This window comes from Labrus mixtus, chromosome 13 (assembly GCF_963584025.1).
Source record: "Labrus mixtus chromosome 13, fLabMix1.1, whole genome shotgun sequence".
NCBI lineage: Eukaryota > Metazoa > Chordata > Actinopteri > Labriformes > Labridae > Labrus > Labrus mixtus.
In genome coordinates this window covers 24,392,924-24,417,183 of record NC_083624.1, presented here as the reverse complement: position 1 = coordinate 24,417,183, position 24,260 = coordinate 24,392,924, and the positions used below count along the sequence as shown (strand labels likewise).

The following is a 24,260-nucleotide window of genomic DNA, read 5'->3' as shown; positions in this document are numbered from 1 at the left end:
AAAGCAAGACATTTGAACCATTTACTGATTACAGCTAAGTATGTCAAAATGCTACTTGTACATTGTTATACCAAAATATGATGTTAAGCTAGCTATACTGGCTAACTGCTAACAGCTACTTTTAGCGCTCTATACTTTTTTATACTTCTTGACTGCTTCTTTTACACAACAATCCCAAACTGATATTAACTCTTTTTGTTAACTATAAGCTACAACTTTACTTTTTGTTTGCTTCATGTTCATTCATTTCGGTAGCTCTTCAACTTCTCAGCTTTCTCCCATGCTACCAGTCAAATATTCTCATTGAGATACAAGATCTCGAGTGCTGGCCAAGACAGCAGCATACAAGTTTCAGACAGAGAACAAATAATAAACCAATATAACACCAAGTCAATTAATTTTACTCAACATCATTACACATGTGGTGAAGGTTTAAATACACCAAAACATGAGGATACGCTTTAAAAAGGTTAAAGCACAATCTTCCACAATCTTCCCATGCACCACTGGCAGGCCTGCAGCATTCCTGACTAATGTGATATTTGTGAATCACTTTTCTGCACATCAATAATGCAGGGCTGATCTGTCTTGCACAGACAAGATGTGGTGTATCTCACTTCTTATCAAACCAACCAGGAGTGTTGTAGTGCAGCAGCTCAATGTGTTTATGTGCTGGGAATGTTAGGAGTGTACGTGCCTCGATGCGAGCCAATGTTGTTCTCTTTTTTTTTGCAACAGTCATCCTAGCTGTTTATGCTGCTGTAGCTGGCTTATTGTGATGCAAAGTTTCAACTCCAGTGGCTGCAAATTGAATTATTCAACAATTTGTTGCTATTCTGGCAGAGTCTGTTGGTTAATTTGGTTATCACAGAGAAGCCCAGCGACCCCCCCCCCCTCCCCACAGCTCTTGCTCACTCAGGCCTAAAAGACTTTATTTTGGCAAAGCCTGAGAGCTGGTTGATTTTTTGTTTCATTGAGCCGCCTCCCCTTACTCCTTTCTGCTCCGTTTTAAGCAGCCAGGGAAACGGTTAGAGTTGGCGGCTTAGACGACACAAGACCTTTTTTAATCATGTGTCTACATTGCTTCTAATGTCTGTTAGATTCTGTGACGAAGCAAAGCAATGACAGTGCAGCATAAGCAAGCTAGACCCCTCTCTCTGTCTTCATCACTGTTATTCTCTCTGATACCTTTGAGTGAGCGTTTTTGTGTGTTTTTTCTCTTCTACGTCTTCTCTTCCTCACTGAGAGGACAGCGCAGGCTGTCAGCCACCGAAACGCACCACAAGGGAATGGTATGGATTCACTGTCTTGCTTAATGACACTTCAGCTGGACAGAGGTTTCTTGAGCCTGGCCGCTCTAGATAAACAACGTTCTCCTCCTCTCTCACTGAGTCACACTGTCGACTGTTTTGTAACTCCATTTCCCAAAGCTTTCTACTCTAGAGGCCCTGTGTGCAATCTTTCCTCAGCTGTAGTGGGGATATCCTGGACAAGAGATAGAGGGGTCAAAGGGGAAGGAAAAAGCTTCAGCTGTTGAAGAACCAGCCCAGAAGAACAGGATAGCAGGTTAGAGAGGGGGCTCACCTTTCTCGTGACTGCAGGGTCCAGATAACTCCTCAGCTTTTGGAGGTACGTGTGAGGCGGGTTTTTCACTTGGAAACGCTCCTGTCACAAAAGAAAAAAAGAAAAAAGAAGGTTGAAAACAAGACCAGAGCAAAATCTGACATTTGATATTATACATTTTGCTTTATTTCCAGACAGTTTTTGTCAGATTATTTTATTCAAAACAGCCATGCATCAGTTTAAAACAATTCCCCATCCCAAGTCTGAACACATGTTAAGTGTAGGTTCAACCATGATGATCCGTCAGGTTGAAACTGGTCAGGCTTTGATTGAAAGGAGAATTAGATTATATTTAATTTTTTAACGTAAAAATAAATTGGTCCACTTAGAGGCTGTTCTATAGTGGATATAAAAAGTCTTTGTGACTGTCACATGTGCTATTTTTCAAAGACTATTTTGCAGATCTGACCGACTTCTAAGAAAATTCACCTCTGGTCTAATTCAGGGATAACTGTGTTGCACAATAATAATGGTTTGTGTGTGGACAAGCTGAACTGTAAATGTAATATTAAATACAATATACTGTATATATGCTCAACTCCGTCTTCTATACTTGCAGAATCAGTCCTCTCGTTTCATCATCATTATAGTTGCTGATGAAAATATTAGACTGATCAGTCTATTGTCATACTTAGCTGTTACTGTTAATACAACACATACTTCAACCATTATTACTGAAGTTGTAGCTAGAAATCTATCTTGTTCATTGTTGCTCTGTTTGTCTCTCTCCCTCTATCCCACTTTCAAACCCAAACACAGTTTCAGCAGATGTCTGTTCAACGTGAGTCTGGTTTTGCTCGAGGTTTCTGCCTGTAAAAAGGACGTTTTTCTTTCCACTGTAACTTTGATAATGTTGCTCAGTGCTGTGCTCATGATGGATTCATGTTGGATCTCTGTAAATAATATAACAAAGAGTGAGGTATTTTACCTGCTCTTTTGTAAAGAGTCTTGAGATAACATTTGTTACGAATTGGAACTATAAAATAAATAAAGATTGATCGTTAAGGGATGGTTTTGCACACGATAACTCAATTAATTGCCATTCTACTCAAATGTGTTTATTAGCAGCGTACTAAAAAGCTTAGCAGTGATTTCTGCATCAATATCTGTGTAAGGACATCAGAAAAGTGATAAGACTCTCAAGTACATGGTCAGTCTGATAACACCGAGCTGGGAGACTGTGACTGTCTAAGCTGTTAAGCCAGCGAGAGTTAAAAAAAGACCCTTCTATTATTGATTTTGTGTTAATGTGCTAGAAAGCATTAGCTACCTGGGGATTGTGACTAAACGTGTATGGCTGTGTGCCTACATGTCTTAAGTTCAGCAAGGAACAGGTTTTAGGTCAAACCCCTGACTGTTGTGCTCTAAATATAAACACCAGAGATTAGTGTTGGATTTGGATCAGCGCGTCGAGCGGGAAACAGTGTTCGGATCAGACTGAGAGTCACACCTTGACAGCATGAGCGGTTCATTGCACAGAGAATAATATAGACTGAAGAGCACATCAGTGAGTGAAATATACTCTTCATATGATGGTGGTTAAGATGGTTGAAGCTTTACTCACCGAAGCAATAAGTTTGCAGAGCTCAGCGACTGAGCTCAGTGACTGAGCTCAAGGGGAAAAGTCTACCTTCAGATCTCTGATTTTCATTTGAGCTTGTGCAAAGACATCAGATGGACACCTACAAGTACCTGTGTCTGTGTTCCTTCAGACTCAAGGGGGAGTTGTTAATTCAAATTCCAAGATTTCTTCTGTGGCTTCATGGACCAATTCATCTTTCTGTGTTCTCTTGTATAAGTGGGCCCTTATCTTGAAACAAAGATGACCAGTACAAACACAATTTGGACCTTTTTGATGATATAAGACGTTTCCTTTAAGAGATAAATGGCTGATGCTTTTTTTTTAGGTTGTTATGACATAACTTAATGACCTAGGTGACCTCAGCTCAATACATTTTTCTGCAGTTCTTGAAGATGCACAAACTAATAAAGGTTGCAAATGTAAAAGTAGGTACATGATCCCTCAACCTGTCCTACTAATATTCAGCTAGTTGTACTCACAGGACTGCACAAAAAAAAACACACAATAACTGAAAACAAGAAGTCTGAAGTCTGAAGTGGGAGATTGGGGGATAGATGACATGCTGTGAAGGTGTTTCCATCAGTCGGTCTACAAATCCTGAAGTTAAAACATATTACTGGGCTGTTCTGTACTATCAGCAACATCGCTTTTATTCCAGGCAGAATGTCTGTCTCACAAAAACAGGAAAGGCATGTGGAAAGAGAGCCGGCTCTCACGGCTACAGCTGACAGAAACAGGCAGACAGACACGCTCTGCTAGTTATCTGCGAGTCCGCAAAATAATAAATGATTTGGCAAGCACCGTATATATCCTGTTACATGCAATGAAATGTACGGAATGAAGGCCAGTAAATATACATGAAGTGGGAGATTATATTATAGAGACATGTCTGGTTTGCAGGAAAACATATAAAGGGGCTCTGAAATGCTCTATGGCAGTTAGAGTTTGAATGTGTAGAAGATCTGAGAGTAAGGATGAGGTCTTTTTTTAAACTGGGCTAAGGGTGCATAGAGACCTATCTCTAAGAACAACTTCAGGAGACAAAACTTGTTGGAAAAAGGCATGGGACTGCAAAGAATTCTGGGAAGTCATCATATCTTCTGCTTTATACGCTGAAAGTTTGAACCTTTACATCGAGGGCGTCCTCCATATTTCATATTCTCCCCTAATTGCCAGAAAAATTTGAAATATTTCAACCCCTGGTGGCGTTTGCAGGGCCTGTTTTTCAAAGGGGATGTACCTGTCATCTCTGCCTTTTTGCCTCCCTCCATCACTGTTGCCATGGTTACATAAAGAGATTCACTGTAGCTATGACAGAAAATACTTTCCTCCCAGAGGTGCCTGTGCTGTCATAGGTGTAGACTTGTTTGGAAAACAAGAGAGGAATAAACACTTTTGAGGATTATTAAATCAATTTTATATCTTATTTAAAACAATAAGAAGTTTAACAATATAAACATGAACTTTGACAAAAATATATTGTGATATAGTTATGAAACTTCAAATCTACATTTAATCAAATTCGTTTTAAACAAAGATAATGCTGATTTACATGGACAGTCTCATCTTGTTCTCTCTCAGTAAGAAAGAAAGAAGAAGAAGATTCTTGTAAGGAAAAACTCGAGGAAATGTTTTGGAAACTGCTTCACTGACAATAACAAGGAAACCATCTATTTTCACTTCAGGCCTAACAGACGAACATGGAGTCCTCTCCAAACTGAAAGAGGATCTCTGACTGCTGATCAGCAGCCAGGTCGGCTCTCTCTGGCACTGTTCCCTTCAGGGTCAGTGCCTGTCAATACGGTTCGAGTGGGTGGTGGTCTTTATCTAGCCTCCGTTTTTTCTCTCCTCTGCCTATAGATGTGGACGAGGGCTGAGTGGAGCACTCAGACCATAGCTCACTGAACAACGTGCACCCTCTGTTATTCCCCACATGCAGCACTGAAACCAATAACAGGCTGAGTTTTTTAAACTGGTATACTGGTGTGTGCTCCCTGCTGTGCCACTTAACCCACTTGACCGGGGAAGTCAAGGGCGTGGGCAAAGGCTGGGAAAGGCTTACAAGCAATGGAGCATGGGAACTGTGGTCATGACATGCAGAGCAACAGACCTCCAGCAGGATTAAAAACTCAGTATCTACAATAGAGCAATAAAAAGTGGGACAGAACAGTCACCATGTTTACTTTGATTATCAGTTCAGAAATAAATGAGCATGTGTACCTAGGCTGACATAAAACTATGGAGAGTTATTTACGTTAAGTTAAGATACAGTCTCTATACTGATGCCTGATATGACCTACTAAAACAAACCAAGTCATTAGCTAGAAAACAGAGATAATCTACAAGTATTCTTAATGCCTGTCACCGCTGGCACCGGGTCAGATTCCCCTGAAGGGATTTAGAATATGTACACCAAAGAGCCTTTGTTTACGTTTTCTCTGGCAAGGTTTTTAAGTGAGTAGTGTATTAGCCAGTTAGAAGAAAGCAGAATAATGTTTTAGTTTAGCATAAAAAATATGTATATATTGATAAAGATAAAAGGGCACCGCTTTGTCCACAGGAGGTGCGCAAATCCACAGCTTTTACATTTTTCCCTTCCGAGTTTGGTCATTCTGCAGCCGTGGAAACATACAAGTGTGACTTGTACAGCACTATATCAAACCATTTTTCATGCAGGTCATTTCCTGATGCCCACCTGATCACATATGAGCTCCCACTTCTTCTCGTTGTCATACTGCCGCAACAGCCGCGCTTTGTCTGGAGGAAGATTCATTGAGCTCTGAAAGAGATGGAAAGATCAGAGTTATTTTGATGAAAGTAATGAAACGCTATTAGTCACATGTGTCTAGTAAAGCTCTCTCTCTCTTTATTCAGACATAATTAATCACACTTAACACAGTCATGAGTAACAGTCGTCAAAGTGTAAAGTGATGATGTTCCTTTTAAAAGTCTCCTGGAACAAGGATGTTCAAAATAAATCTCAAACTGAACTGACCGTTTCAACTAACAGTATTTTGATAAACAGACAAATGAAAAAATAAAAGTGTTCACACAAGCTCTTGACACGTCGGACATTGGATTGTATTCTACAATATCTATTCAATGTGCAATGTCTGACAAGATTAAAATGGATTACTTTGATTTGAAAAGCTTCAGTGCACATCACACGCCCTTAAAGTAAGTGGAACAACAGCCAACAACTGCTGTGCTGACTGACGCACGCAGCATCACTTTACCAATCCGCTAGCCAATTCTGAACAAGCAATAACATTAAGAGATGCATTATCTGTTTTAATTTTTAAAGACCTGCACCTCTACGCCGTCATCAACAATAAAAGCTTAGATGTATCATCACGTCATTTTCTTCACCAGCAGATTAATAATTAGTGAAGTGGCTTAATCCCATAAACTTGATTCATATTTAAGAAGTGCAAGTTTAGAAAAACAAATGTTATCTTTGTTTTAGTTTTTCTTCTGTGGTATTAATCAGCTCATGAAAACATAACAGAAAATATAAGAGCTGCATTATATTGAACACATTCTATTGAGCTTTTTTATTTGACACTCAAAAAATAAAGTACACGGAGTAGCTGCTCCAATAAGCATAAGGAATTGGTCTGAATCGAAAAACCGCTTTTGATTCTGAATTTCAGTTCTAACAATAGGTATTAAAGGACGTAAGGCTGTCCAGCATTCATCTGCAAACTACATTATTTCATCGTACCAAAAGATATTTCTCCAGTCTCTCTTTGCCTTAAACTCAAACCTACAACCATGCCAGCTCCGAGAGGTTCAAATATTCATTTTTCACTTCCTATCACGCTAAATAAAACGCTGACAGAAAAGTCACTAATGAGAAAACCCAAAATATCTCCCATGCAAAGTGCAGTTGAGAAGTCTCACTACAAAGCAATGACAATGTCTCCTCTTAATTAAGGGGAGGTTATAACACCGAGGAAGAGAGGAGAAACATCTAAGCTCTCTTGTCCGAGCTTTGAACTTGAGAACCAGGAGACCGAGGTTCACCTAAACAAACTAGACTTCACCAGTTCATGGACCGGACATCGCTCTGAGTAATGAGAGCGTGAGCAAGTAAGTGAAAGAAAAAGTGGACTGATTTCTGGTCACATTGTTTCTTCCTTCCCTCACTCTCCTGATGGGAATAAATTAAATATTCAGTTTTATTATTGTGTTCAGAATGATTTCCTGAGAAGAGTGCTTTTCTTTTTGTTCAGGACAAATCTAATTGGACCCATGTGTCGGTTAACATGTTGTCAGAGAGAACCCTAAAAAATAAGCCTCTATCAAAAACAGTTACACAGGTCTTTCTTTATCCTGATATCTTTCCTTTCCTTTCCATACAAACACCTCCGCAGTTCTATTCATTCTGGCTCTACGTCACACACATGATTCACTCTGCCCTCTTGTGAATTAGAAAAGCTGGAAACAGTTAAAAAAAAAAACGATTAATTGCCCCAATTACATGATGAAGAAAATCTCAACATGTTAGCAGAAAATGTTGTGACCCTGCCGGAGATTCATTAGCCCCCCACAGAAAACACAAAAAAAATACATTACAAACATTTACACAACAAAGGTTTGTCCTGCAGAAGCCTTGTATGAAGAGAAATCAGCCATGACTCGTGCTGTTATGAAGGATATTAAAGGTTGGTTTAGGGAGAATATTTTCCACTGCTAAGAATAGAAAATGTGGCCATCATGGACCGCTCGGCTTGGGGTTCTTTTCCTCTTTTCATCCGATGGGTTGGATCATTTATCAGTGTGTGTTCAGCGCTCAGCGTCTACTTTTCCAGCCGCACTCACAGGGGGGGGCGAGAGGAAGATGGATGAGGAAAAACCCTGGGATCCAGCCTATTTCCATGAGCGAGTAAAACCAGGATGGAGTCAGACACTGATCGAGTAGTCTGATCCCCGACAGGCTTTAGACTTTAGAAATATTATTTTCTTCAATATTGAATAGTACATCACAAATTCCTTTCCTATCAATTTACCCATTTTAATTTGTAATGTTTCCATCTATAAGAGAAATCAATGTAGAGAGAGAGCTGCTTAATAGGGCCAATAAATATGTGAATCCTGCAAAAAGAATTGAAAACCCAATATAAGAGAACAAAACGCTTTGGATCTGTATCATCTTTGGATGCTAAAAAATGGATTTCAAGCACTTCACTGAAGTTTTATTTGATATAAACAGAGGTTGTAGCCAGCCTGCTCTCCTAGCATGAGCAGGAAATTGCATTAGAATTCAGCAGATGTTGCCGGCCGGCTGATTGCTGCGGTGCTGACTGCAGGGAATTCAAGTCAGATAGGCTCTATTGATTCAGTCTGGCTGCTAAACAGATGCGTAGGTTTAGAACCCACTGTCCTTCCCTAAACACATTAAAAGACAATTCAACACCTAAGTATGCTGTTACATTTAATGACACAAAGCCACTAATACTCTCACTATATCACATACAAACGTAAACACAGACTTCACTTCTGCCTTGTTTGAGAATAATTTAATGTGTAGGTGCAGACTGGATGGGTAGGTGGTTTGTTGGGTGGCTTCCTGCTTGGTGAGGCTCCAACTAAAACAAAAAAAGAAGCACTTCTACCAGCCGTCACTTCATCCCATTGCTAATGAGCTGTGACAGGCACTCAGAGAGCCAGGGTCAGGTTACCCTAAGTCTACAGTCACACTAATTCTGCGTCTGTGTTATTAATGAGGTGATGTTGAGGAGGGTGTGGCAGCCTTTCACCAACACCTGCTGGCAGACCACCCTGCCCAAAACACACACACCTAAATATAACTATATATAGTAAGGGTAATTAAAGTACAACCGAACAAGCATAAGGAGGATTATATGAGGTTTGACCACACGGGAAAAATATATTTTAAGTCAAAAATCGCAAAAGTGGTAATTGTGTTTTTAAAGAAAGAACAGAGTGTGAGATGCTTCCATAAATATGGACAATCTTTCAAAATGAATATGAAAAAGAATATGAAGCATGTACTAAACAGGGACAAACATTGTTTTTAACAATAATAACGCAGAGAAACTCCCTCTAGACCGCAAACAAAATGAAGATGACGGGCTAGATGACCAAGCCCTCTTTTCTGTGAAATGTTGGCCTTCAACACTCCATCGTGTCTGGCCTCATGTCACACTGCCAAACTGAGAACTCATCTCCAGAGCAGCTGTCCCACATCTGTACTTTAGTACCATTACAAACATTTGGAAGAGCTGAAGCTGTGAGTTTTGGCTCAACGTCCTTCAAGTGTTGGATCAAGCTTTACAAAACAACTGAACGTTTATATCAGGATAAGTAACCTTGTTTTCCAGGTTTGAAGGTGACACTTACTCTGTATCAAAGTCATGAAAACTTACAGAATTTCTATTCTTCATAGAGCAGGTTTATTGTCCATCATTTAAAAAGGGAGAAAAACTCTAGTTTTGTCAACCTGGCAACATAGCTAGGACTCCACATGTCAACCAGAAAGATTACAAAGACTGTGAATTTAACAAAACAATGCTGAGTCATGAACTAGACACAACCATATCTAAGACAAAGTGCATGCTGATTACTGCTGACTAACACCCTCATGACACGCTATTATAACAGAAACATCTGTAGGTGATTAGAGGATAATAGGCAAATATTCAATCATTTAATGTTGTAGTGTTGAATAAGTAATGAAAAAGGTTGCTTTCACATTTCACTTCTTTAGCCTTCTACTACAACTACTTTTAGCCGTCTACTCTCAGCTCTAGTGAGGTTTTGTACTTTTTGGGTTCTTTTTGTAAAAAAGAAAAGAAAAGAAAGAGATTGACAATAAAAGAAGTGTGCAAAATGATGCTGAAGGACAGAAAATTGAGTAGACTGAATGTACTTTGAGTCTAAAAGAGCAGTTTGATTAAAACTGGAAACTGGAACCAAAAGTTCAAACCTGAACTGATACTTTAGTGACTCAGAAAGAAAAAAGAATATTCACAACATCAGCCTTACACACCAATGTGGACTGTTAATGTTGAGAGACTTCTGTCAATGTTACTGATATACAATGAAGTCAGTGTTTAACTCACATCTTCACACACGGATCAGGTATGAACTTATTAGTGTCCATGCATCCTCTCATTATGCAGCTTGAGTCAGAAAAAGAGTAAAAATAGACAGCTGGCTTTAAGCCTGCCAACCACCCACCACCTTCCAGGGGGTCTGCGGAGGCACAGCTGGCCACAAAAGCAAACACACATGGCCCACATGAAGGGCTTGTGTTGCTGCATAAAGATGTGGACTTTGTTAACAAAACTGAGAAACTGGCCATTTGAACAGTGGTGAGTTTAGAACAGAAAACCCTGAAAGCCTCCGTGTATAGACTCAAATTGGCTGCTGGATCTTCAGGAGTTTACATCATCCTTTAACCCAGAACAACAAAGAGACAGGACAACTTAAACCTCCTCTACAACCATTGACATCACTACAAGGACACATTTAACAGTGATGCTTCATTGGCAAAGATTACTCCAGTCCATATGTTCAAGAACATTCTCAAAGTCCAAACCCAGGAGAGGCGACCAAAGACAGTTTGTTTGCGGTCTAACTGGATGATCAGCTTTCTTGTATATTGAATCTTCTTGCTGTAAGTCTCTGTCTTTATTAAGATCATTTTATTCTTCATTAAAAATGCCCTCACTGATAAAAAAAAACAAAACTCAACTTTTGGGATCAAAAACTTTAGAACTTTTATCCGTGGCCTGTGCATTGTGTTTTGTTCTGTTTTTGTATTATCATACATAAATACTGACCTTTATGTTCAATAAAGATTAGGTATTTTCATCAAGACTCAAACTGCTTTTTGTCAGAGGAAGTGGACAAATAAAGACAAAGAGAACAGTACAGATTTGGGGAGGGGGAGCAATCAATGTGATGTGTTGTGCTCATAAAGATAAAATCATAGGTAAAATAAAGGTATACATATATTTAAAGAATAAAACTATGTCATTCATTTCTGGTTGTGAGTCTTAAAGTCAATTTACATCATTAAAAAAGTTAGTTTTTATGTTGTGTATTTAGGAAACAAACATCAGTGAAGTCCCTGAATATGTCCTCTATGTGCATATTGTATAAATGAAGAGACTGAAACTGAGAAGTGGGCATTGCATTCAGTCCCAGCCTTCGCTCAGATATCTTTTAGAGCAGGAACTGATTCGTCCTTGGGGTCTTTGGTCTTTTAATGTGCTTGAGAGACACACCCACACTCTCCTCTCCTACTTCCATCTCTACCTAATTTCCTTGCTAATGCACCACAACCACAAACAACTCCTATTTTTCAGACTGAGCCATACGAGAAAGCAGAATTTAATCCAAATTATTCACATGTTTTCTACGCTCTTACAAGCAATACGACACACGTCAGATCTAACTGATGACCTCAACAGATCGCCTCTCTTTCTGTTGTAAACACCCAGTTTGCATCATTCAGTGCAATGTTCCAACCTCTAAATTATTACTTCTCTTTAAAAGTTCTAGCTGTCTTTTTAATTGAGCATTACAAACACCACAATACATGCCACAACAAGAAAACCTCTGACTGCATCCATTACTGACAACTAGTCATAACAAATACTTTCAAATTGCTTAATAAACCGGAAATGACTGGGTTCTGTAGAGGTCTCTCTTACACTGTGTTACATATTTTACTTCTCATTGTCTCTGCAAGGTAGTGAAGGAACCCTGCAGCCCAGTCATGAAAGAATCACAATCTGTCATCTTCATAGTAGAGCTATTAAGCCATAACTTCCTACAAAAGGGAGAAAGGATTTGGTCGACCCAAGAGGCATGTGCCGTTCCACCCCAAACTGTCCTCCCCTCATTAGCGCCACGTGGATCCGTAATCCTCTGCCTTCTTTGAGGGCACAGGTGTCCCCTGTCTGTCCTCAGATTAGCTTTGTAATCCCCGGGACCCCCTGCTCCGGCTCAGCAGCCTCCTCCATCGAGACTGAAGAGTTTATGTTTACGAAGCTGTTCACTGGAATGTCTCGCGACCAAATGGGGAGTTCAAATGTTTGAGCCTGGCCTCTCATTTTCCCCCCTTTATTACAAGCACACATTCCAATGAAATTCCATTCATTTACCTTAGTGTAGCACAAACAGGAGCTTATCAGTGCAACAATAAAACCATAAAGCTAGGCTGTCTGATTTGTCTTTTGCTCAAATCCATAACCTGTACATGGCTTTATTTTGTTCCAAACATACAGAGAAATGGTACAATGTTTACATTGTGAGTGATATCATGTTGGCTTGATACAGAATCGCTTTATGCTTCTCCAAATGCCGGAAACATTATGGAGTCTCTTTGGAGCAGCAGGAAGTTGTCCAAATAAAACAGTTGATGCACGAACACAGAGGAGTTCCAGCCGGGCCAGATGTTGTGAGGTTGCGAAATTGTCGGGACTAAGGTGGAGTCCATGTTCCTGCTCAAGTGAACAAATAATACAAAGCAGGAAGGTTGTTTATCTAACAGATAAAAGATAAACAACGGCTCATAGGAATGTACATGGAGAGCACTATAGAAAGAAATCACAGGTTTTCTTGAAGTGTATCATGTAACAGTTTTAAAAAGGATTTAGTTTTGGTACTTTTACATCATTAAACTTTATTTGAGTGGGCGGCCGTGGGATGAGTGAGATCACACAAAAAAAAAAGAGGCTGACTAATTTAATGAGGCTGGTAAGTATAATCCAGTAGAGCTTTTAATCTGTCTTTCATTAACTACATCTTCCAAATTTATAATACCACACTCATCTGCAAAGTCACCATGTAGCAATGTTCTGCATATAGTTAAGATATAGATATAGATATATAGATATAGATATAGTGAGAAAAAATCAATCTGCTCCTTTAAGACATGTGATAAATTAATACTAATGTTCATCTGCTATTTGTTAGTGTGCGCATCTGCTCTTCTCTCATGTGAACTTTTTGATGTAGAAAAACATCATAGTCAGATTTACTCCTTACTTATCGTGCTGACATTGTTTCTGTGATGCAATACATCTACACCTCCTCCTGCACCGAGGCCACAATCAAGAGACTGTCTCCTTTAATAATTTCCCTTCGAGTCTTTTGTCTTTGAACAATAGAAGTGGAGAATAAGCTGCTCAGTGACTTCATCTAATGAGATGATTGATGCACTTTGAACTGCAGGTGGTCAACTCTGTAATGTCATTCTGTATTGTCCAATGTAAAAAAAATAGAAGAATAGGGGTGCTATGAATCTGTGGACCCACATGTAAGGAGGACCCTTCTTTTGAGTTCTACTTGAAATACATACGGGCTTCACATTGCTGTGGGTTTATGTGGGGGGTCCAGGGAGTGAGGCATCTCATCTGTCCAATAAAGCCTAAAACAACAGACTGCTGCATTGTCTGAGACCGTGATGGGGCCTATATCAAACTCTGGCAAAGAGCGCTGAAGGACATTCATATGCAACAGGACCTCCCATTCAGCTCGGCGGATGTTAATTCTGGCAAGTCGTTACCCGACAAAACCTGCCTTTTTTTTGACTCAGGAGGCTTCAAAAGCAGCATATGTTGCAAGAAAACACAAAACAGACCGACTAAAAAAGAAACTTATCAACTTTAAAGTGAAGTGAAGTATTACTGTACGTTCCTGTAGGGGATGATAAACCGTGTTACAACTCAGTCTGCACACATTGACATTTGGAGGGAAGGACACAGGGTGCATATTGTGAATGCTTACAAAAAGTCAGAGATGCACGTGTGAAAAAAACTCCAAAATGTCAGCTGATACAGCATGAGTACTCGCCTTTATGCAGGCCTCAAAGATCCACATTATTCAGTCCCAAAGAGCTGCATAATGGAGTTCAATGAGGCAAAGCATTATATCATTAGAATGATTATGCCTTAAATCAAACTGTTAACACACTCAGTAAAGCCCAAGGCCTTAAAGGAAAGAAATATCAATGCCACAAGATAAAGCTAGACCCTGAAGCCACAACAGGAGTATACTTTGTCACACTGACACCGACATTTGAAGGCTCTGTAGTACTCCATTTCTGATAAAGCTCAATACCGAGCATATCAACTCATTCCTAACCGTTCATAACAAAAACAGCCTCTCTTGTGCAGCACTTTGGCCATGGCAGCGTCACTTAAATGGCACAGCTGCCACCCTGGAGCACAAACAGATCAAGACCCATAATGCACTTCTCCATGGAGCAATGACTCTCCAGGTCTTTTGTGTGGCCCTTGGACTGGCCCTGTTGGATGACATTGGCGACTGGCTGGGACCAAAAAGAAAAAAGGACCACGCTGGCCTTTTGCAGGCTGCATCATTTTTACACCTGCTCCTCCTCACAGAGGAAGACCTACAGCAACGACAGCCAGGGCCAAGCACAAGGCTGCATTCAAGAGTAAACACACACTGTCGAATGACGTCAAAAAAACAGCCAGGGGAAAGTTTGCTTTCTTTTTAACCTGTTTCTAGTAGAGTTTGCATTCAGTGCAACAATTCAGGAGAGTCAAGAAGAAGAAAAGCTGAAATGCCCTTGCTTTCCTGTATCCGAGACAGGAAATAACAAATCCTCACTCTTGAGATTATAGCATGTTAAAAAAGGGTCTCAGACGGGTTTTTTTTTAAATGTTTGATCAGATTAAAAACCCTGTGAAGTTAGTCTTAGATTGTAAATCAATAGTCTTTTTGCTTGGTCAGTAGTCTGCGCACTCTGCCACCCACGCAGCAGTGCAGAAAACCCAAACACCCCCAGACGTGCCGATGTCAAAACTGAACTGAGAGCAACAATACTGATTGAAGCCCCAGTGGTTTCAGCTCAGCAGTGCCAGCTCAAAGCCAGCAGACCTGTTCCTAAATAATCAGCTGACCCCTCCGCAAGCAAGGCAACATGCCTCAAGGCTCCGCTTCGGGGTTCTGAGCAGCACATTATCGCTCCATGCCACAGCACCTCACATCCTCCTCCGAGAGGCTGCACAGGCCTGCACTGGATGCTGGATCTCATTGCTCCCCGGGCATTTCATGCTCGGCTCTGTTACGGCTAATTGGTGGGTGAGCGTCCTGGGGCTCCGACTCAGCAGAAACTCACATGCTTATACACAAGCTAGTAGGCACACACACACACACACATTATTTGGGTATGTGTCGTGGCCTCTCGCACACTGCCGGGTCTGGGTCCAGTGCCAGGCTCCGTCTTGGGCTCTCCACAGAATAAAGAGCAGCTCTGTTCTGGAGGCCTGCTGCACGGGATTCAGCCACTGTTCACCCTCTGCTCCTCAGACAATGCCCGTTGTGCTGATTTTTAATGAAGAGGAGTCAACGTGGAAAAACTTAGAGGGCTAGCTTAGTCACTTCCTGGGTCCTGTGTAGTATTGAAGAGAAGGGATCACTGTGCTCTTAAAAACGAGCTGAAAGTAAGAAACACTAGGAGGGACATGTCACAAGCTGACAGATAACCTGACTGTAAAAAAAACATTTGCATCTCTTGTGGTTATTTCTTTCAAATAACAAAACACACAAAATGTACATTGAAAACTATACACATCTCTTTAAAGACTGGAAACAATGATATGTTTAAAGCAGCACCAATCCAGATTTTTGGGTGCCTCAGGGCTGAAGTTCACAAACTGAGCATCACAGACTCAAGGGACACACGATGGTTATATAAAGCTGTTGTGGCTAATGATATGTTAGCAAACAATGGACTATTAAGACACCAAGCAGATGGAAGCAGCATTTATTGGAGTCAGGTTTCTCAGTACTTACAAATTGAAAGTCTAGTATTCAATGTGCTTTTGTTGTTTTGTTTTGCCACCAACTCCTGTGAACAAAATCTGAGTGTTAAGATAGCAGCGTTCCAGATTCATCCATAGCTTGCTTTGCTTTCATGTTGTTGTTTTTTATGATGATGATGATGTTGTGAAGGCAGCATACAGTATGTTGGGCTGAATATCTTTAAAGCTACCAGCTTCTGATAGAAACAACACTGATGAGAAGTGTGAGTGTGAACCCAATGATTTAAGTTGCTGTGCAACAATTGGCTGTAAAAGCAGATAAAAATTAAAACGCTCTGGATTATGTCGACTGCAGTCAGTTCATTACTTATAGTGGATTCAACACTACAAGTGACACCTAAAATAAAGACACATCTGACTCATTGTTTATATAAAAAATTGTTTTAATTTTTTTTTTATAAATAAATCAATTTTATAAATAAGTCAATGTGACAAATTAGTCTTTGGCTACTCATATGATTAATCTTGGGAGTAGATTTCAGATGCAGGGCCCGGGCACAAATAACAGCAGCTCGGGATGCTTCGGCAGCCTTCTAACAAAGCAGCTTAGATGTAATCTGGGCAGACTATTGAGAAGAGCAGCTACAACCTCAGCTAAGCCTATAGTCCCCCATATGGCATTTAAACGAGTACTGGCTGTAAACTTCTGGGCCTCCCTGACAGCAGCAATGATATTCAGTAAACACTGCAGCTGTGCAGATTGAAGTGGATGCTCTCCTGGAAGTGGGTACGATCTAATGTTTGATATCAACTCTGTGGTGAGCTGAGGCAGAGAGGCAAACATGAGGCCTGAGTTGAATTCCTGTTACTCAGAGTCATTTTTCCTGTGGTCCTCATACTGTACATGTGACTCACAGAGCTGTGATTGTAGTCATTTCACATGCTTTCAGCCAGTGTGCACTTAGACCAAGACACTAAATTGCCACTTCGGAGCTTTGCTTATATCCTCTGATGCTCTGCTAAATGTCGATGATGGAATGATTATGTAATAACAGCAGATTAAACTTGATCTGCTGATATGATGCTGATATGGCCAGTCATACAGTACCAGTTTATTCACTGGGATATTACTGCATGCAATGCACAAAAAAACATAAAAATGACACTGGCTTATACTGATTTGCAACCCATCTTCTTGTGGAATTACTTTGGCAGCCACAGCAGGAGGTGAAGTCTTGCAAACATGGTTTCCACAGTGAGCTAATATCTGAATTCAGTACTGGAAAACCTTTGCTCTCAAAGGGTACTAACAGTAACAGTAAGAACACGATTGGCAAAGAACAGGCCTTAAAGCGATACTTCACCCGCAACAGTTTCCAGTGACCCAAAATCGTCATTTTACGTCACTGGAAGCTCCTTTTCAGACTTAGAAATACAAAGATTTCCCATCTCAGGGGAAAATGAGGGTGGGATGCACGACCATTCAAAAATACTACCAGGTTTCTAATGATACAAAGCTTCATGCAAATGGGTGAAGTATCCCTTTAAACACACAGCAAACCATTTAGGGAAAGACTTCTGAAATTGCAGTGTACACCTGCAAGGAAATCGAGCCCACAGTCGTATATTAAACAATGCGTGAAGCTCAACCTCACTTCATGGCCAAGGTCACATGTGAATTGGCCTCTCTTATCACAGCAGAGGCCTTGCATTACAATTAGCCTCAGTCTATTTCCAAGATCAGCCCCAGGCTCCAGGGATTCACGAGACATAGACTTCAATGGGAGCTTTTCATTTAGTAGAAAATGTCGACTCAGCCAGCAGCAAAAAAAAAAAAACACAAGCACAGAAAAGTGGTACCACAATAGAACATAGCCTGATCCCAGTATGTGACTGGTAAAACATGTAAAAGAGACCTAAAGTAAATGACTAGAAGTACTGTTATGTATGCTGTTATGATACAATACAACACAACCTTATCCAAGAGGCAGTTTTATTTGCACGATTTAACAATTGATGCAAAATGATAAACACTGAATCAACCATACACTCTAATGGACAAAGCCTGAGTGACATCACCCATGTTTTACAGGGGCTCTGGAAGCTGATCGGCATCCGCCATGCTGGAAATCCTGTCTCAGCCTTACTTGCAGTCAACCTAACTAACAGCTAAGAGCTGGAGCTGAGGCGGGTTTTAAACCTTGTGACAAACCGTTACATCGCGCCCGCCTGTCAATCATGTCCTCTACATGTCTAACCATGGATAACACGTATCGTTCATAAAATCTAAACAGGGTCCTTTTTGAAAAATTCACCCCCTGTACAGCGTGTGCCAGTGAGGATAAAAACTAATCAGACTTATTCCATTTTTTGTACCAGGATGTAAACATGTTAATTTGTAAAACGGGCTTTTTTGAATGTGGTGTGTATGTGACTTCAGGGGCTCCTGGAGCCAGCTTATACACTCCTTGTATATTTCTTACTGTAGGAATTAGCCTGCTTTTAAATGTATGCTGCTCCCACACATGTGGTCTTCTCAGATGATCAAGGTCATGAGGCAAAATATGAAAGGAGGCTTTTTGCACCTTACAGCATGGAGCCAGATTTCAAATACTCTCCGTCCTTGATAAGAAATTCAAGGGTTTTGGCAAGGCGAGTGCTTGAATGTGGTCGCACACAGCACAAGCCTTTAATCCAAATGGATCCCTGCTGGGATCCTGGGCTGGTCTGTTGATCAAACCTATTAGGAGTGGCAGGTAAACAGTCCTGCTGCTATTCCAGCATGCCTGGGCTGAATTAAATTTTTTAAAAAAGCTCATTAATAGTGAAAATGTAGGACTGATAAAAGTATAAAAAGAGCAAAACAGATCAATCAAATCACTGTGGGTGTTAATGTGACAGAATAAGGCTGATTATAGAATTATATAAATAAACTTTGACTTGATTAACGAGCGAGTAAAAGAATTGTATGTCAGCAGCCAAGCACACTTCAATCTTAATTCATCAGCGCTGAATAGGCCGCATATGTTGCTGTGACACAAAGCAGGCTGAGAGGCTATGATGAGGTATCATCCCAATCATCTGCTATTCAAACTCAAGTGAGGTCATCAGAGTCACACAGTGCCACTCACTCCGGCAATCAATGGAGCCAACTGCCATCAGGCACGGCCAGGACACATTAGACTTTAAATGGCAGTAAATAACACTAAATGCAGTGATTATAGTGCTAAATTCCTCTAATGCTGGAGGGCTTCCATCCCTGCAAGAGCTGAGGCATCATGCTGGCAGCAGGGAGGGAGGGAGGGAGCGGGGGAGTTCCTGACATGCTACGAGGATCAGCTTTTCTGACAGCCAACCCATGAAGTCCTGCAGTTAGACAGGTAGATCTGTGTTTTTGTTTTCTGGAAGGCACAAGGATACGTTTTGTGAACCACACATCTTGTTCCTCAAAGATTTTCTCCACCCTGGTGTTTACTGTTCAGGTTGTCTGTGAATCCAGAAGGTGAGAGACCTCTCACAAGTTGAAGAAAGTAGGTGACTCTCAGAGCAGACGTGATTAAGAAAAAGACCTAAATCCCTCTGCGGCGTGACGTCAAACCTCTCAAACCCCCAAAGTCGGCCGCCTTCAGGGAACGACGGGATTCATCAGCCAAGCAGCATTCACACAGTGATTGATTTAACTTCCCACTGAACTTGATCCTCTAATAGAAATGGGTTTACAGGCTAAACAAAACATAAAAAAACAAAAACAAATCCATGTTAATAAAAGTAGTAAAATATTAAACCATCTTTCTCCATCTTAAAGTCAACTTAACAATCAGTTGCATGAACTTGCTTCCTTGCTCCAGTCAAATTCCTCGTGCTGAGCCGTTAATGTTTATGAGAGCAGCAGTAGGCCAGACGACAATCACGTTTGACCCACATTTTGCCAGTTCTCAAATTTCCTCCAACGCTCCACTGTTCTTCTACTCGGGCCGTTATTCATCAACTGGGGAGCTGATTTGTAGTGGAAGCTCCCTTAACCAGTGAAGAGTTACTCACAACCACAGCAGGCCACAACAATGAACTAGACAACAGAAGAACAGTAACAAACTTCTGTCAAATAATCACCAAAACACTTTTCCTTCATCATTCAATATGGCATTAGGGTGCCAATCCTTCTGTACACATACTTTCTTTTAAACTCAATTTAATGACTTGTTCAGCTCTTTAAAATCTGAAGGATCTTTCAACAACACCAGAGGGAATGTGCAGCATTACCTCCCAGGTAACATACTTGCTGACAGACACTGTTGACACTTTATGATGTGACAGATGTTTTTGAAGGACCTGGCATGCTGGGCATTTAGAGTTTCTGTAGAAGCAAGTCCACGTCTGGACTCATAAAGTGTGTGTGTGGGGGGGGGGGGGGGGAAGCATGCCATAAAAGCAATAATTTGACTACAGGTGTCTCATATGAATGGAGTTGGAATTTTACAGAAGCATAGCTGTTCATTTATTAACTTTTATTTGGAGTTGAAAGAAGCTAGGAATTTGATGTTGGGTGTATTTCAGTGACTGCTGGATATTTTAAAAGCAGTAGTCTACAACCTACAAAGAACTGAGGTGCTGTCTAATCTCTCAAGTAGTTTATGGTAGCAATGCAACAGATGCTTATCTTTTGCACTCAGAATTCCCCCTTTTTTTTCCTCCTGAACAACAAAGAGCAGGCAAGGCGTGCTGGACAAACAGGGGGTCCAACCTAACACACAGCTGTCCCGTCTCAGGACACTGAAGCATGGTGACGAAACAAAGACACACACACATGAAAAACACTTTTTCTTACCAAAACGGTTGCAAATCTCTCCTCCAGTTCACCTGGTTCGGGCATTGGCAGTTTCAGAGGCATGTTGTGTCCTCTGAAATCAGGGTGCTGGTCCATACTCCCTGCGTTCCCCATGTTTTCCTCTTTCACCAACAAGTACAACTTTTTTCTCCCTCTTTTTTCTTCTTCTTATCCCTCTTCTTCTTCTTCTTCCACTTTGGGAAAACGGCGTAAAAGAGGAAATATATCCTTGCGTTCTTTTGTTTTTTTTTTGCTTCTCTCCTTAGAGGTTTCTTCTTGTGGTTACTTCAACATTGAGCACATGTGAGGGAGGAAGGTTGATAATGCGACGGGTCCGAGCGGAGCAGCAGGAGTGGAGCCCCTTGTGAGGCATTTTCATGGCAGGAGAAAGAGCTGGAAAACTTGTCTGTATCCACACGGACCTTTTCCTGCGCTGTTATCCGTATCTTGCACAATTTCGGCTCCACTCCCAGTCGGTAGTAATGACGACGAGCATGATTCACCCGCACCGCAATCTCCCCTCGTCCGCCTGTGGGTATAGTGTGAGTGGAGCAGGCTTCACTAATCCCTCCGCTAGCTGCTGACCAGCTAGTTAAAGGAGGGAGAGGAGGAGGAGGAGGGGGTCCACACACACACACAAACACACACTAACAGCACACACACCGCGGCTGCACACACTCTCATCCCTCCCTACAATGAGTCCTTTGAGTGGGAAGCCTCCCACCTCTTCTTCTTCTTCGTCGTCTTCTTGTCGGGGTGTAGCACCCAAAGCTGTAGCCAAGGAGATGATATTTTGTGAGTTGCATTGTGGTACTTTGAGTTCATCGTGAGAGGCAACAAACTTGGTTCCATGCCCCCCCCACCCCACCCCACCCCACCAAATGCTATTTAGACGACCCCTTTATGAGGGCTATAGGCTGTATTTCTGTTCAGGTTTTATTTGTCCAAGTGCAACCAAATGCTTGATCCAATACTTGTAATTGACATTAACACATTTATTATGTAGTTATCACTTAATAATGAAACTCACAAGTTTGTTAGATGATTTGTCAATTATTCACCCAGCTAAGTCTATGATTAATACATGTGACTAGTCAAAGTGTCTCCTGTGAGAGAGTTATGACTAATAGCCTGTGATCCTTCTCAACATTGTGAAAAAGGTTTATGTCACTCTGCAGCTGAAAAAACACTCTTACACGAGCTGTGATCACATGTTTGAGGTCAGCTAGACTCACTATCATATTATACAATCTTTCATAAAGCTGGTGACTGTCTAAACCAGCAGCTCTAGTGAGTGCTTCTCCACTGTGGATCAACTGGACTCTATATAAAGGTCACAGCAGATATTTGGACAAGTATTAGCTATCTATTTTTTCAGTATACTGTAATTTTCCAACATTTTCAATATACTGCAACTAGCACACCTGAATGTAACAAGTTTATATAACCATAATAAAGTGCCTGTTTAAAAAAAAGTGTATTATACTGCCTCTTGTAACCAGCCTGCTATTGTAAATGACCTCACACACGTTGTAAAATAGAGAGATTAACATTAGTTGGAGTATATTACCCAAAGCAATGAATCATTATCATCATGATATTGAACTTAAGACCTCGACCTCAAGGTAACAATATGAGTCTTAAGATTATTTTCATTTCATTTCATCTCTTATTTTTATCTGTCGCAATAAAAAAAAGTTGCATTAAACTGATTAGAGTATTAGCGTAACTGCATTAATAATCTTTGTTTTTATTTATTACTTGAGGGGCGTCCATGAGAGTTTTTTTAAATGATCTGTTGTTTGTCTTTGCTATAATAAAATACAGTTCTTTGAAAATACAGCCTAGTAGCATGTCACATTATAATTTTGATGCTTCTGATGTGTTTAACTTTTTCTGTGTCCGATTCTTTTCTTTGACATTTATTTTCAGAAACAGACAGGTTTTTTTGTCCAGTGTAAATCTGATTTGAAATTATCCCTGAGTGAGAGTGAGGGGCCTTTATTGTTTTCCAAAAAGGAAACATTCCATTTAGCTGTTTTAGTTTCAGTTTTGCATGCTTGCTGTAGTGTCGCGTGGTTATTCTTACAGCACTTAAATGTAACAGCCACCATCAATGTAAGGTCTGTATATCATGACATTAAAAATGTCTGTTGTCAATTGATCAAAGTGATCCGAAACCACTGCACAGTCCCTCAAGTACATTTATTCACTTGTGTCCAGTTTTTTTAATCTACATTTTTACGAGCGCGCAGTCACTGACATGTTTATTCCCACTTAAAATCCCAACAAGCATTGGGCTGAAATCTGATCTGCTGACAGGGTGGAGACTACATTACGCACAACAGGGTGACATCAGCATGCAGCGCTCTGGAGACCATCCAGAGGTTCTCCAGATGCACAGTGCTTTCATTCAGGATGCTGGACCCATTCAACACAGGGAGGGCGTCACATCGGAGGTTGCTGGCTGGACACACTAAGGATGCTAAACACAGCTGACTGACCTCATGTGATCATTATGTGAAGCGAGTTCTTCTCTTTCTGCAGGCCTTGTTGTGAACTGTGTGTACAGTATATACAGCATGTTAATGCACTTTTCTGGATTTGTTTACTTTGGAGGAAGCTGCTCTGGTGTACTTCCACAATGAGAAGAAATCAAGCAGGCTGCTACAACAGTGAGGGAAGGAGCGTAAACCAGAATGTAGTCGAACAAATACAAAATCATAATGGATGAGGGTTGTAGTTGAAAAAATAATAATAATAATGGTTTAAAACTGTATGAGTTTGAATACATTTATCCAGCATTTTAGCAATCATGAAAATCAGTGTAATCATAGGAACTGATACAAAATTTTAAAAAAAAAAAGATAATTTATTTAAGAATGTTTATGATATATATCCATAGGCCGGAATTTGCTATATAGCTCATTTCCATCTGTCTAAATGAGCTATATATATAACCCCCAATCCTTCCCATTGTTATGTTTTTATACTGAAATATTAGAATATTAGAACAATATTTGATTTATTATGTATTTTAACACAAATCAATCCAGATCCACGCATCACAAACTAAAACATCATTGTGGATTAATGACTGTCTTCAAGACTGGGTTTGAGGTCATGTTTAAAACCATAACCAGCCTGAAGGCCATTTTATCACTCAAACTCATTAAAGTTAGAATTGCTAGTGAGATTCAATATAACAAAACAAAAAACTACAATTAACCGACCAGGTAAACCGGGTCCTTTTGGTCCCTATAGTTGTCTAAGGACTAAGAGCTATTTGCCTGTCAGGTAATGTAGACTAGTGAAGGAGGGCCAATGTTTGTTCAGGGATTGTTAGTCCTTATAAGTCTTTCTTTATTATACAGAAGCCCATGTTTAGATTTTTTAATTTGAAAAGAACCTGTTCTACACATTTGTTTCCTGTATGACTTTTTATTTGAATTCTGCA

The 24,260-nt window shown here is 40.5% G+C and overlaps 1 protein-coding gene across 6 annotated transcripts in view; it reads right to left on the bottom strand.

Annotated features, from left to right (window-relative positions):
• fmnl2a (formin-like 2a) overlaps positions 1-21,519 on the bottom strand; it is a 51,530-nt gene extending 30,011 nt beyond the window's left edge. For 2 of the 6 annotated variants that reach the window (XM_061054319.1, XM_061054321.1), the window contains exons 1-3: positions 20,804-21,518; positions 5,901-5,984; positions 1,585-1,665 (exon numbers count right to left, since the gene is read on the bottom strand). In XM_061054319.1, coding sequence (XP_060910302.1) covers positions 1,585-1,665; positions 5,901-5,984; positions 20,804-20,917 — 279 coding nt within the window. In that variant the 5' untranslated portion in view covers positions 20,918-21,518. Of the gene's footprint in view, positions 1-1,584; positions 1,666-5,900; positions 5,985-20,803 lie in introns of all 6 variants that reach the window. The other 4 variants (XM_061054317.1, XM_061054322.1, XM_061054318.1 and 1 more) reach the window with 3 other exon arrangements.
• Between the last annotated feature and the right edge of the window lie 2,741 nt (positions 21,520-24,260).